General features: G+C 36.4%; 3 protein-coding genes across 4 annotated transcripts in view; 1 reads left to right on the forward strand and 2 right to left on the reverse strand.

Moving 5' to 3' along the window:
* Nucleotides 1-9,190, reverse strand: part of LOC135084642 (heterogeneous nuclear ribonucleoprotein L) — a 517,182-nt gene extending 507,992 nt beyond the window's left edge. Inside the window, exon 1 of the mRNA XM_063979412.1 lies at nucleotides 9,006-9,190. Coding sequence (XP_063835482.1) covers nucleotides 9,006-9,074 — 69 coding nt within the window. The 5' untranslated portion in view covers nucleotides 9,075-9,190. The remainder of the gene's footprint in view (nucleotides 1-9,005) is intronic.
* A 300-nt stretch (nucleotides 9,191-9,490) lies between these two features.
* On the forward strand, nucleotides 9,491-11,129 carry LOC135084610 (zinc finger protein 431-like). Its single transcript, XM_063979379.1, has 4 exons — nucleotides 9,491-9,681; nucleotides 10,023-10,163; nucleotides 10,249-10,311; nucleotides 10,388-11,129. Exons 1-4 carry the CDS (start codon nucleotides 9,592-9,594, stop codon nucleotides 11,120-11,122), a joined length of 1,029 nt encoding a protein of 342 aa, XP_063835449.1. The 5' UTR covers nucleotides 9,491-9,591; the 3' UTR covers nucleotides 11,123-11,129.
* Nucleotides 11,130-11,141: 12 nt separating this feature from the next.
* Nucleotides 11,142-12,996, reverse strand: LOC135084611 (adrenodoxin-like protein 1, mitochondrial). Of its 2 annotated transcripts, none has more exons than XM_063979380.1 (5): nucleotides 12,800-12,996; nucleotides 12,679-12,730; nucleotides 12,499-12,605; nucleotides 12,263-12,403; nucleotides 11,142-11,775 (listed from the first exon to the last, which is right to left on the reverse strand). In XM_063979380.1, the coding sequence occupies exons 1-5, from the start codon at nucleotides 12,897-12,899 to the stop codon at nucleotides 11,672-11,674; spliced, it is 504 nt and encodes a 167-aa protein (XP_063835450.1). In that variant the 5' UTR covers nucleotides 12,900-12,996; the 3' UTR covers nucleotides 11,142-11,671. The 2 variants fall into 2 exon arrangements, with proteins under 2 accessions (XP_063835450.1, XP_063835451.1); XM_063979381.1 differs by having other exon boundaries at nucleotides 12,679-12,741.
* Between the last annotated feature and the right edge of the window lie 2,092 nt (nucleotides 12,997-15,088).

Below are 15,088 nucleotides of genomic sequence, written 5' to 3' on the forward strand. Positions count from 1 at the left end.
TTGGAGGGCAGATATGTACCACCCTAGACTACATCTCACTTAACACCAAGTGGGATTGCGGTCAAATACCTGCCTAGTCTTGCAATATATTGCCTAATATTTTTTTGTTTGTTTTTGTGTTGTGTGCTTCCGACTGGCCAATCCTGAAACCATTAGAGGAGTAGAGGTCTTGATCTATTATTGTGATTTTAGGTATTGATACAGCACTTGGAATAGAATGGCACACCTCATTTGTGTAATCAATTTTAACAACGATATCTTATCATTATTAGATAGAAAGTTTTGATTAATTGATAATGATACTTCAAGTATTTACTTTGTCAATAATTATCTACTATATCATTGCCTGCATCCAGCGACTTCTTGTTACCTTTATGAGGTTATCTATCCACCTTGTGGAAATCTTACGCTGCGCTTGGTTTTTGCTTGCTAAATTTTTGGGTCTCACACCCGTTCGTATCTTTCGCCCTTTTGCCTAAAAATATACTGCGAATAGCTTCATTAGCACTAATAGCAAAACTTACGGGGCGAACGGGTCCGATCCGATACAGATTCCGTCCGATACCACCGATCAATTGACGTACTTTTTAAAACTGTCAAAACGAGACTCTCCCATAGATTTATATATGGCAATACAAGCAAGTGACGTCACTATTTTGTGAACTCAAACTAGACGCACTTTTTTCAATTACAATGCAACCAAAATCTAAATTAAATATTAACAAAGTTTTTAAGACCAGAAAGAAGTGGCTTTTTAAAAAAGTTGTGATTTCGAATTATTGGGGAATGGTGTCAAATAATCTATGAATTATGCTTGTTCAAAGTTATGTCCACACGGTGCCTAACGCGGGATCCCTAAAGATCCCTTTTCTCTTTGAAATTAATCGAATCAGTAATTAACGGAGCAATCTAAGACTAATTTGCGTCGAATAGGCACAGATGCGAGTTCTTTGTAGGTTGACCAATATTACATTCCTGAACCGGACAAAATTAATGATTAAACGAACTTACCTGTACGTGAAGTTCAATCATAATTATACGAAGTGCTTCGTCCGAAGAGATTAGTATAACATAGATTATATAACACAATGTAGTTTCGCATAGTCACTCCACTTTTGCACTGTTGTTTAAAGAAAAAAATAAAAAATAAAACATTTTGAGGGTAAGCCTGAAAATGTTTTTCTCTCCTCTACCGCCGATATTTCCTATGGCGGGCTCACTCCACTGGCGTCATTTAGTTTAGAGCTAGATGAGTAGGTGTATGATATTTCCGTAGTCTTTAGGGATTATTTCTACCAAAGAAATAGATCATGGGTGGGAGGGTGATACATACTAATCTCTTCGGACGAAGCACTTCGTATAATTATGATTGAACTTCACGTACAGGTAAGTTCGTTTAATCATTAATTATACTCGTGCTTCGTCCTCGAGATTAGTATAACATAGATTATATAACACAATGTAGATGTTGAGAGATTAGGAAATATCATAGAACAATTGTTTGAACAATTAAATTTCAACTATTGTGTATCAATGTTTTATTAATCAATTACAAAAGAAATAAATAATCAATCACTTTTTGTATTCTTATTATAATTTAAACAAAATTAAATTCTAAATTAATTGTGAAATTACACAAGCTTTGACATTAATTTGCAGATGAACATATAGTTCTAGCCAGGACAGACAAGTCATCATTGCTATTAGCGATGGGTCTATTATAAAAACGGGCAAAGGTAGAGGAATTGCCGCTCCAGCCTGCGGTTTTAAATATCAGGTCTAAGCTGACACCCTGCTTGAACGCCTTGGATGTAGCGGCGTGCCGGGTGCTATGGGCAGAAAATACTGAAACGTCAATTCCACTATCTTTGAGCGTTGATTTTATCCATCGACTTATCGTTTGGGATGTTACACGATTATAGGGTTTTCTAACTCCAATAAACAGTTGCTCACTCTTGCGAAATTCTTTAGATTTCTCCATATAAGAATTCAAGGTGTTAGCGGGACATATTTCTGGTCTATCGGTGAAATATGGTAAGTATAAAACTGGTTGGGGACGGCCTAATTTTGACGTTTTTATTAATTCGGGAATTTTTATTACGATTTGATCAGCAGAAACATTTATGTTAAGGATACTGATCTTAGAGAGGGTCTGTACCCGATGAGCTGTTACAATAGCGAGTAAGGTACTGCACTTTTTTGACAGTTGCTCAAAAGTCAACGTTTCATTGGGATACAGCGTTGCTAAATAGTCTAGGAGTAAGCTGGTGTCCCATGTTATATTATAGCGAGGTAGGGGTGGTCGTAACCTAAACACGCCCTTAAAGAATCGCGTGAGTCGTTCATCCTGAGCTATCGGGCCTACTAGCAACGATATAGCGGATCTGTAGCAGTTTACTGTGCCGTACTGGCTACCGCTATTAAACACCTCGGCAAGGAACTCTATTATGACAGGAATAGACGGTTGAAACATGTCAATTTTGTTATTGGTGCAGTATGTGAACCATTTCTTGAAACAACCATCGTATTGTTTCATAGTGTTGTCGGACAAGGAGGCCAACGTTATGTCGATGGCTGATGCGGGTGTGTCTCTTCGCAATAACGCCGTCCGGACAATACTGCGCCCACCAGGGTAATGTTGAGGTTCCGGTTGCTGGAATGGGGAAACATGACATCACTTGGGCTGAATGTAATCACAGTAGATGAGACTAGGCGGCTAAACAGAGGGTACCATGGCTGAGATGGCCAGGCTGGCACAATCATGATGCCTTCTGCTTGTTCTGAAATAATTTTTCTTAGCGCCTTTAAAATGACTGCTACAGGGGGAAAGGCGTAGAAATAAAAATTCGACCAGTTTATCGTAAACGCATCTATCACGAATGCGTTAGGGTCTCGGTGCCATGAAGCATACTTAGCACATTTGTTATTTATACGGCTAGCAAAAAGGTCGATTTGTGGGTAACCAAACACCTTTGTCACGTGTCTAAAGCCGGTCTCAGACAATTCCCATTCCACGTCTGGATGAGAACGTCTCGATTCTTTGTCCGCGATTATATTTTCAGATGACTTAATATAAGATGCTGAGACGAGTATTCTACGAGACTCACACCACTGCCAAATTTGCTTAGTAACCTTATTAAGGTGAGGAAATTGAATCCCGCCCATGCGGTTTATGTAGCTTACTGCGGTGGTGTTATCTACTCTTACAAGTATACAGCAGTTACGGTAATCTTTTGCAAAAATTTTAATAGCAAAATAAGCTGCTAAGAGTTCGAGATGATTTATATGCAAAGTCATTTCGGCAGGAGACCACTGGCCGTTAGCTGTCTGCCCTTCACACACAGCCCCCCATCCCGTAGTTGAAGCGTCAGAAAAAATTTCCAGGACAAATTCATCGTTTCTGATTCTGTGTACAGAATCATCAATGGCGTTAACCCACCAAGCTAAGTCCCCTAATAGATTATCTGGGATGGTCATGATTCGGTCATAGTCATCGTTACCTAGCAGGTTAAGGTACTTGCACCTCTCTAATTCCTTTACGTACAACCACCCGTACTCTACAGCGGGACAGGCCGATACAAGAAGTCCTACCAGCTGCGCAAATTTCCTAATAGTGCAACGTTTCAAAAGTTGAAAAGACTGAAGTTCCTTTTTTATTCGGTCTCGTTTTACTGAAGGTAACCGTACATGCCACTCATGGGTATCTATCATATAGCCGAGGTACTTGCAACATTGAGAAGGAATCATGCTACTTTTTTGTTCATTAATAATAAAACCGAGAGCTCTTAATAATGCCTGAGTAACTTCAATATTTTCTTGACATTCATAGTAGGATGTACCTACTAAATATAGATCGTCTAAATAAATAGACGATAAGAAGCCACATGAGCGTAACAGTTTAATGACAGGTTTCATTATTTTTGTGAAAATAAAGGGAGCTGTACACAGTCCAAATGGAAGAACGTTGAATTCAAACATTTTACTGGTATTTGGGTCATCATTATACATTAAAATAAACCTCAGGTATTTTCTACAATCCGGGTGTATGTTAACCAAAAAATACGCATCTTTCAAATCTATAGTGGCAGTGAAGCAATCTTTACTTATAAGCTTAAGAGCAGTACGAAGATCCTCTAATTTAAAGTGTTGCGTGTCTATAAACTTGTTTAAGGCTTTTAGATTTAATATAAATCGCATATCGCCAGTCGGTTTTGGGATCAAAAATACACGTGACACAAACTGTCCAGGGACAGGTTCACACTCAGAAATTGCGCCTATAGACAATAACTGACTAATAGCATCATCATAATGGGCTCTTTCAGATTCCGTGTATATTTTTGTGACAGGAGAAGCAGACTGGTGTACAGGACTATTAAATTTTATAACGTATCCCTTTATCCACGATAATAACGTTTGGTCACGGGTGATGAGCGACCATTGGTCGTAAAAAAGGCTAAGTCTGCCAGCAAGGCGTACCGGTTGTTGTGATGCGTGCGGCGCTGCTAGTGGCGGCGCGGCGGCCGGCTCCGCTGTGGCTGCGACGAGCTGCGCGACGAGCTGGCGGGCGGCCGGCTGCTCGCTGCTGCCGGCGGCTGGCGGCGACTGGGGCCCGCCGCCGCCGCCTTGCGGTTGCCGGACCCCGTCTTCCAGTTTAAAGTCCTCGAAGGATATTTTTGAGTGTTCGTTTTCTTAGGAACGTCCATTTTGAGGTCGGAGCTGGATTTTGTGACGGCCTTCGCCGTTTTTATAGTCTCGGGTAGATCTTCGCCGAACAATAACGTATCAATTTTGGCGTTCGTCAATTGTTCCTTAATATCTCTTTTCAGAGAGTACAAAGTGAAGTTTCTTCTTGATATAGATTCACTGTACTGGATGTCACACATGAGGCGCGCCGAATCCATGAGTCGTTTTAACAATTCATGATTTGTATGTTTTTCGGCGAGTTGATTCGATATCGCTTGACTTAGACACGAAATAGCGGCAGCGATCTCCGTCTGTCGAGCTTCAATCGCTTTATCGCGTCTCACAACGCTGTCTGGGACCGCCGCTTTTATCTCCGGGTTGAGCCGAGGAGCGGCTATCTTTGAACAATTCGCCGGGATAAGATATTTTTCGATCAGTAATTTCCGACCTTCCTTGTCCAAACCCGCAGTGGTTATATGATTAAACCGGTCTTTGTTAATGTTAGCACCAAACTTTTGCACAGCGGTCGGGTCATCGCCCAAGATATCCAGAATCTCAGGATCTAACGGCGGATCTGCTTGCTCCGTAGCCAGCACAGGTGGCGGCACGACGTCGGCAGTGGCGATGTGTGGCGTCGCTGGTGCAACAGGAGCAGCTTGGGCGGGCGGCGAGGCGGCGCAGGGCGGTTCTTGGGCGGCGGCAGTTTCTCGTGGCGTCGCAGGCGACGTGGGCTCTGTTGCATGTCGGTCTGAAATCCGACCAAAATCGGTTCGTTATTGGCGAAAAAGTCCCACAGACAATTCTGAGTAATAACGAACTTTTATGCGTCGAGACAATCCCACAGATTGCTCTGAGTGCATTTATTTACAGAGCCACAACCATATAATGAAAATATGCAGCGAAGTAGTCCCGCAGACTATTCTGATTGCATATATTTTGCGACATTTTACAACAGGGAAAATGCAGCGAAGTAGTCCCGCAGACTATTCTGATTGCATACGTCCTGAAGTCGCGTAATAATTAACAGTGAACACTAACCGTAATGTTTTTCCGAAGGCGTTGAGTCCCGTGACGTCGAGCGCGCGCGGGGCCCGCTCCGGGAGCGCGATGAACTCGATGAGCTTGAGCGCGACGAGCTGGTCGACGAGGATGCACTGGATGGTAGCCGGCGGCGACGCGGCCGACGACAACGTTTAATTTCACTTTCCAATTTCTTCAATTTTTTTGATAAAAATTCGACGGTACTTTCACTACGTCGTTTCGGCATTTTGGTTTACGTGCGAAGTGGTCGAGCACTAAACTGCGAATGACGCCAGTGGAGTGAGCCCGCCATAGGAAATATCGGCGGTAGAGGAGAGAAAAACATTTTCAGGCTTACCCTCAAAATGTTTTATTTTTTATTTTTTTCTTTAAACAACAGTGCAAAAGTGGAGTGACTATGCGAAACTACATTGTGTTATATAATCTATGTTATACTAATCTCGAGGACGAAGCACGAGTATAATTGTGAATCAATTACTACGAAAACTAATTGAAATAGACAAAACAGTTGGCATTTATGTGACGTTTTAACCATTAGATGTGATTTTTTTTAAAGAACACTCTTAATTACCTATCACAATCACAAATCCAATTTGATGCGTATCAAATTGGATTTTGGATTTTCAATAGTATCGCAGGAAAAAGCAGTAATAAGGGAAAGGGCAAAGTTGTCATCCATTTCTGAAGTAATAATATCGAGGCACACTAATTAACTTTGACGAATGGTGCTCAAAATTAGATTCACCTCAAGCATCGATTGACGCCTGTAATTGGACCAAATATTGAAGTTTCACAGGCTTGGCTTAAGTCTTTGTAATTAAAATAAGGTTGTAGTAATTTTGCCGTCACTTTTGTGCGTTGTTTCCTTATTTAGTGTGGTGTACAATAGTATTTCAAACCTGTCTATCTAGTCAATCTAGTCATGTTTTAATCAATTAAAATCCTACGATCACCCAAGCGAATTCATCCACGTAGATTACGCCGTTCATTTGCAGTCAGCACAATATCAGGAAACACTTTTGTTGCATGTTTTTTAGATTTTTTTGCAACGATTACAAATGACTCAGGTATGCAAGATAAAAACTACCTACTCTATTATGTAAGAAATATTATTTTTAATTTTATAATGGATTAAACTAATTCCTGGACTCTCAAAACCCATGGTAACCCTACAGCCGCACAGATGGTACACGTAATGAATACGATTCAAACTCCTCCGACGCGGCTTGCATTTCTTGCTTCCGATTCCGACTTCCATGGCGAAAGGCATTAAATCTTACGTAAACCTCGTTCAAAGTTTTGCACTGTCTGCACTTTTTTTACTCTTTGACTTTGATTGGCAGACAATCAATTTAAATTAGACTTAGACAATAGAGTATTAAGGTTTATTTTTATTGTAACAAGTAAATAGGATAAAAAATCTGTTTTAAAATGAATAAAATATACAATTAATGAGTTACCTGAGTTAATTTCCTATCTCAGCTGGTGACAGGCATTCAATTAGCAAATAAAATAAATTGAAAGCTATTAAAGCAAAAATTTATTTAGAAAAGTTATTGCTGCATTTTTACACAATTTTGCCAAACTAGGACTGCATTAAGTTACTAAAATCAAAATAGTATATTACCAAGAAAATCTTTTGATTTTATCTTTTGGTTTGATATCAAACCAGAAATTCCTGAGCAGTTAACATTAGATTTCTTAGAATATCCTATTTCTCAGCACAACAAATTTTACTAATTGATCGGTAACACATCAAAAACTAATTTCGGATCTTCAAAGTATAATTGAGCGCTTTGATGTTACATTAATATTAAAACATATCATTAAGCGCACACTTGCTAGACATAAACCAAATTAAAACTCTGTAATAAACTCTGAAAGAGCAATCACATGTTTCAATAAATCATGTCACAGCTCCAAAGAGGATTAACAATGCTATTGTCATTGTCTATGATGAATTAGAGGATTAAAAAATAAAACTATTGGCTTTGTCTATGAATTTAAAAAAAGTTAGTTATTTTGTGATAATTTTAATGAGAATTCAGTCAATAAATTAATGCATAGAGCTTACTGTTCACATTTCATTGTTTTGTTTATTTAATAAGCTGTTATTTTATACATTTTTCCTATATGATAGAACATTTTTTTCATTTTATATTCATTGGAATATAACCACATAAATTTTATGAGTCATAAACCACTTTTTAATAGTTTACAATAAAAGAAGAAGAAAGAAATGACACAAAATAATTTAGGGAACAATCTGCAAGTACATTTTTTTAAATGGCAATGAATGTAATTTATTACAGCAGATGTTGAATAATTACATAATTTAAAGATGATCATTTGTATTTTAGGGCAGTACTGTAAAAGTATGTTTGGGGAAATTGATGGCATGGTGGATGTTTCTAATAAAAAATGTGTTTTATTGTAATTTGCTTGTTATGACCTTGGCAGCTTCTGAATTAGTTTTGGAGGACTCTGCAGGTGCATGTTTTAGCTCTTCTATTCTTTTGATTTGATTTCTTGATTTCTTTTCTATCTGCTAATCAAATGAAGAGGTTTTTTATTAGAAAATGTATTACTTTAGTAGGTATTATTAATAAAATGCAGTTCTCAAAATAATGCAAATCAATGTTTACTTTTCGCCAATGTAATAATGTAAACATTTCAACTTTTTCTGATAAGAATAAGTACGATAGTAAAGAATTTTGGACATTATTTACACAGGTGTTTTTGTAATTGAAAAATTGCTTATTTCATCGTCTACCCCATGTAGGCAACCCGATATATTACACATGGTAAAAAACTAGGTAACAGGACTGAGCGTGTGGCCAAGCGGCATAATTTCCCGCCGGGGCCGTCTCGACGACCCATCCTAATGACCGAATGCTGTCAATCAGAATAATTGACAGTCGGACGTTCCCCTATTTTAGCCGTCTCAAAAAAACTCCCTCGCCGTCTCACTCAACGGCAAACGACACTCGCCACAACCAATTTAGCAATAAAAATTGCAATATTTATCGGCTGTGTCAACAAAAAGTAACCTCAAAATTGGCGTAATCAACACTTTACCGTGTTCATCAAAACAATGGATTATCACAACAATGATTGCCAGATAGCAATCTACGGGCAGGCACACTTTACATGGCTGATAGCATGACCGTTCCCAGCGAATAACACAAAACATGAGCGAGGAAAGGTCCAAAACACGGCCATTTTCATGTAGTCTAGATAGGTAGATGTCACACAGCCGCACTTAGGATTATTACACTCACCCTATCGAGTTTTACGTCGAGGTCAGTCCCTGTACACAGTCTCTTGCCACTATTACCGTTGTAAGCCATGGTGCACCACAAAACAAAACACAAATCACTCCGAAACGCGTTTGTAGGGGAACAGAAATGATGTACCACCTCCCTCAACGGCCACGATCAGACTGACTGAATGAAACCGATTGATTGTGATTTGGGCACTGAACGAATGAACGGAATGATGCGCGGTTATTTAGTGTTACCATTATAAAAAAAATGTTGTTTAGTAGCTTTACTGAATATATTTGGAACAAATAAAATGTGCTTTATTTCTTGGTTCTCTATTTTATAAGTTAGATTTTCGATGTTGATTTTGCGAAATCAATTTAAAACTGTTAACCGTGTAGTTATTGTTTCTTTCAAAATTAATCAACCATTATACCCATTATACCGAAAAAAATACGTAACGAAAAACTACCCATTAAATGTGTCACTGTCAGTGTTAGTTATTGAATTTTGTTGAGATCTTCGGATTTCGGAGAATAATTTAACAGAAAAATCTTAAAAATACTGAATAATTAAGTATGTATTTTATTAGTTTTTGTACAGAATGGAAGAAGAAATAAAAATAGAATACTATGAAATTGAGGAACAGGACCCATTATCTCAGGAAGCCAATTCACAAATTGTAATCAATAAGGTAAGAGTGGTTTGTTTACATTATACGAGTTGTTTAGTAAATAAATAAATCAAAAGTGATACATCTACTTAACAGATTTAGATTCTCCAATAACTTCTTAATTCACACCCAATAACCATCCAGTCCATCCATTGGAGTCGTCCAAACTACATTGCGAACTCAGTTGAGATTTTTCAGATTAGTTTTTGAATACGTTTTCTCTAACATTTCTAAGCAGAAACATATGAAATGAGTGTCTCATAAACATCCAGATTACCCACCTGGTTAGGAGTCACTGGATTAAACAATAAAAAAAACTAGTTCTAAATGTTAATAACTAAGATTATAATATTTCCTTACAGGTCACTCGTAAAGAACCAAGTTTAATCGCAATCAGTGGGGATAATTACATAGTCAGTGGTGATAATTACATTGCCAATGAGAGTGCGGAAATTACAGATAATGTAGAAAGTGTTCCTAATAAGCATGGAAATCGAACTTTAGTAAGTTCGCTTAAAATGCATTTTTGTTTGAGTCTATTTTGTATTTTGAATGATGACTAATAAAAGGTTTCTTATTTACTTACAGATTGAACTAAATGAATTCCATATCATAAGCTCCAGTGTTGATATAACTAATAATACCAAAGTGGTTAGTAAATACTAAAATGACAGTTATAATACTTTAGATGTATTGATATAATTTAATGTCAATTATTCTATTTCAGGTAGAAAAAGAATACTGGTACAAATCAATTGACAGTTCAGGGAAATATGTGTGTAAATTCTGTAACCAGTCATATTCAACTGTTACAACTCTCAGATACCATGTTCAAAACAAACACCCCGCTGAAGGTAAAGAATTGAAAGAGAAATTAGCAAAAACGAATCACTCTTTCCAAAAATGTTACATCTGCCAAAATGCATTCGGAACATTAGAAGAATTACACCGTCACATGAAAACTAATCATCTCATTGAGGAGAATACATTCTGCCACAAATGTCGAGTAGTGTTTGTTGACAACGAAAGTTTAGTGCAGCATTTGAAGATTGTACACAAATTGGTCGGTTCCAAACTCTACTCTTGTTTGATGTGTGGTTACAAGACTCATAAACTATCTCATTATAATCAACACCAAAAGAATCATTCGGAAATCAAAATGCATAAATGTGAATTGTGTAGTTATGCTACTAACAACGCGTCCAACTTCAAAATACATAAACGGATTCATGAAAAATCTAATAAACCGTACAAATGCGAACACGAGTCCTGCAGATATTCTACGGCATCTCTATCAGCATTATATACACATAAATTAATACATAATAAGGAGGATAATTTTATATACTGTGATAAATGTACCTATAAGACTGTCTATAAGCAATCAATGACGAAACACTTAGATTCTCATGCTAGGGATACCATAAAAACTACATTTATAAGAAATCCGGATGAAATATAGAAAAATCAAACAATTATGATTTTCTTCTTACAGAAAAACTGCCATTTATTGTAATCAATCTATACAACTCTACAGCACCTATTGTATTAACAATATCAATTAATATACAATATTTACAACTGCTTTAACTTCTTTGATTTACCTTAATCTATTTATATTCTCTTCAGTAATAATTTATATCTAAGCACTACTCAAAATTTTGATAAGATTTATAAAATAAAATTTATTTTACTTATTCACTGGATAAAAGATTTTTTATTTGTGATGAAAATAAGATAGCTAGACTTCAAAGTGACCTGTGGGTCTGGACAAAGTGCACATTATAATCGCAAACCAGTCGAAAAATGGTCGAAAGGCTTTTCTTTGTATGGAGTTTTGACAGATCTGCTTTTCGATTCTATCAAAAAGTGCAACGTGTCTAGGGTGGCTGCTTCAATGAAGAATTTACAAAGTCACATCTAGTGCAATATACCAAAGTATATTTTTGCTTGAAGTTACAACGAAGTGAGAAATCGCTACCTCCTGTTATCTAATTAACTCTTAACACTATTAATGTGGTGTAGGTGTGTGTCCGTCAACATAGAAATTCCTAGTAGCCTTGGGTAGTCTTAGCTCCATCCCTTCGAGTTCTTTGGTTAGCACTATTTGGCAACCTGAAAGTAAAACGTTACAACTATAACTTAACCCTTAAGGGTTAATGTGGGTTGCAGACCAAGAACTAAGCTAAGTTAGTTTAGCTTTGCTCATATAGCTGATGTTTCCCATGGTGATTGTATAGTTTGCTGTCTACAACTATGGAAAACTGTATCAGCTATGCAAGTTAAACTAACTTAGCTTAGATCTTGGTTTGCAACTGGCATAAGACAATGTTACAATCTTGGAATAGTTTCATATTTTTATCTGATAATATTTACAACATAAATAAACTGATTCAGTTATGATAATATAAGTCTTGGTTGCATTGCATCACCTTAGGTTAAAATTCCTGAATTTGTGTTTTATAAAATGGTATGACATAAAATGTGGTCTAATTTTAGAATATAACATAAATAGACTTTACATTTTTAATATTGACTTCATTCATATATTTTATATCATCTTTTCAATCAAATAACATCACTCAGTGTATTTTTCACTCACCTAATCTAGAGTTTTCTTTTAAAAAAGGTGCCATGTCCAACAAATCGTCTTCCTTTTCTTCTGACGGAGGTAACTTATCAAAATAACTATGATCCACATATACATGACATGTTGTACATGCTAATGAAGCTTCACACGCTCCTGTTATTAAGAAAATAGCCATATTATTTTATCATCTAAATTGACAACAACAAACTATAAAAAGTAAAGGTCAAAATTAGAATTATAATACTGACCTTCCATAGTAACTCCATATCTATGAGCCAAATACAAGACATTGTCTCCAACTTTGCCTCTTACTTTAGTTTTGTTCCCTTCTTTATCCACGTATATAATATTTACACTGTAAATAAAATGTATGACGAAATGTAGCGAAGTTTTTTGGATCAAAGTTTTAGGTTAATATTATAACTTACACCTCATCTTCTGACTTGGGATCCTGCCACTCGTATTCTCCATGCCGTAAGCCTAAAATTATACTAAATTAGCCTTAAATTGAAGTACAAACACAAATAAATATCGGCAAAAGTTTCTAACCTGCAGTTGTGTGGATAGTCCGTATTTTTGTTGGAATTAACGATTTGATACGCCTCAAATTGTGTAATGTGGAAACACATCGCAAGGCGGAGGGAAACATTGTGTAACTATATGTATTTGTCCATGAAATAACATGAAAAACCAATTGTTTGGTTAGGAAATTACGAGCAACAAAATACCGAACCTCTGGTTGTCAATGTCAAAGTCAATTCTGTCATTGTGACACATGATTCCACAGATTACTATTATAAAAATAACGTTATCGTCTTTTTTTGTTCCTGGCAATACTCGTCTATAAAAATAACGTTACTTGCTAGCGGCGAAGACAGTGGCGCTAACTGGTGAGCGCTGAAGTCAGCTGAAGTGGTAGGAAGACTATCCTATTGTATTTCCACTCACCATAATGACCTTTCCAAAATCTCAATATGAATCAAGGAAGTCTAGTTTAGTACTTTTACAGTAGAATCTCGATTATCCGGACTTCGATTATCCGGATATCCGATTATCCGGACTCATTCTTCACAGTTTCTAATTACCGATTTAGAGTCTAGGACCCATAAAAATCGAAGGCGCCGCCACCGTAACACGGTATGAACTTCGTCTTAGTTCATTGTTAAAAGAAATGGATTCATCCAATGGTCTAAAATTTAGATTTTTAGACTCTAAATGATGTATTGAAAACCCTTTCTATCGTAAAAAGCTAATTATTGTTTGATTTTACTTTGAAATCGATTATCCGGAACATCCCTGGTTTTAATTGATCCGGATAATCGGGATTCTACTGTACTTTAGTTTGAGATTTGCTTCAAGACAGTTTTCTTTGAAAGAAAGAAAGAAAAAATATTTATTTTAGTGCATGAGTTTTGGTCAACTTGTTTTTTTTACAAATAATAACGAAAATAGGCAAAGAGAAAGACGACTTATTTTGAAAACTTTATTGCGTAACAGTAAAAAAAATGGTATGGGTTAGATTTGTATAAACTATGGATTGATTGTGCAAACGCAGTTGCTTTCATTTTTTATCAAGAAATAGTTAACGTTCGTTTAAAAATTCATAACAAAAAATGAGTAAGTATAGCCTGACCAGGAACATAAAAACCCTCGCCATGTTGCGGAAAATTAATGGTACTAATTTCTTTTAATGGCAACAGTAACTGAAAACTTCATTGATATGTCACCTTGCATGTCAGTATATTGCTGTCAAAGTGTAAACAAACTTTATTTTAAATGTGTGCAATTGATTTTCTGAATTAAATTGCTAAAAACTTTTTATAGTCGTGAAAGAAAAGTGGTTCACCATGTGTTAAAGTATTTGTCGAAGAGAAATACTAAGGGTTCAGACAATATTTTCATTAAATAATGTTTCCGACAAAGGTTGTCAAATTGACTGACATGTTTATCGTATAGTACAGTCAACTATGAAAATTAGCTGTTGTTTGTTTCAACTACCTATTTTAAAGTTTTTTGTCACTTTGTAAGTGTTGGAAAGAAGTACCGAGTTTGAAGCGTTCATGAGCAGACATTGTAGTTGAATATTCAAGTTCAGAATGTTATTATGTATTGATGAATAATAATAAAATCCTACTTGCTCGATTGATGGTTTCATTTAATTTATTTAAACCAGTTTACCTTTAATGTAATATTTTTTTGTTAATTTATGAAAACATTGAATTAGCCTATAATCCTGAATCCTGATACATAAAGTTAGCCTATTAATTCAATACAGATACGACAGTACCCAGTGTTGCACTATCAAATGCAATTGACGCGCCTCTATGCCAGGGTTTTTATGTTCCTGGTCAGGCTATAATTAGGGTAACTATATCTTATCACAACTATGGTTTAAATTCAGTAATTTGACTTATTTCCAACTTTATGACTTCAATCAACGGAATAAAGGTATACTTAGGACCTATGGGAAGTAAAGTTGAATACCTTTAAGGATTGCACAAACCCTAAATTGTAAGAAAACCGCCGTATACACCAATATTAGCATAAATTACAAATAGAAAATGCAGTTTTAATGTGAATTTCAAATCACAAGGCAATAGTGTGAAATCTTTAAAAAACATTATTCTATCTAAATTGACTATGACAAGAATGGCGTCGTACTTATAATGAATAGTGTTCTACGAACGTTTTGTATTATCTATTATCATAGATCCGCGTTGTCTGGGCAACCGGCGGCATATGACTGTAGTCTATGGCTGTTATGGGGGTGACGAAGACTTACATTGTTCTTTGGTCGTTTGTACGTTGTTAGTAGGCAATCATAGATGAATGAGAAGC

This window comes from Ostrinia nubilalis, chromosome 26 (assembly GCF_963855985.1).
Source record: "Ostrinia nubilalis chromosome 26, ilOstNubi1.1, whole genome shotgun sequence".
In the NCBI taxonomy this organism is placed as follows: Eukaryota; Metazoa; Arthropoda; class Insecta; order Lepidoptera; family Crambidae; genus Ostrinia; species Ostrinia nubilalis.

What these genes read in the sequence shown, in the direction of transcription:
- LOC135084610 (XM_063979379.1), top strand. Translation starts at nt 9,592, where the DNA reads ATGGAAGAAGAAATAAAAATAGAATACTATGAAATTGAGGAACAGGAC. An exon ending in CACAAATTGTAATCAATAAG is followed by an intron (nt 9,682 to 10,022) that starts GTAAGAGTGGTT and finishes ATTTCCTTACAG; the next exon opens with GTCACTCGTAAAGAACCAAG. An exon ending in AGCATGGAAATCGAACTTTA is followed by an intron (nt 10,164 to 10,248) that starts GTAAGTTCGCTT and finishes ATTTACTTACAG; the next exon opens with ATTGAACTAAATGAATTCCA.
- LOC135084611 (XM_063979380.1), bottom strand. Translation starts at nt 12,899, where the DNA reads ATGTTTCCCTCCGCCTTGCGATGTGTTTCCACATTACACAATTTGAGG. An exon ending in GACTATCCACACAACTGCAG is followed by an intron (nt 12,731 to 12,799) that starts GTTAGAAACTTT and finishes GTATAATTTTAG; the next exon opens with GCTTACGGCATGGAGAATAC. An exon ending in ATATGGAGTTACTATGGAAG is followed by an intron (nt 12,404 to 12,498) that starts GTCAGTATTATA and finishes TCTTAATAACAG; the next exon opens with GAGCGTGTGAAGCTTCATTA.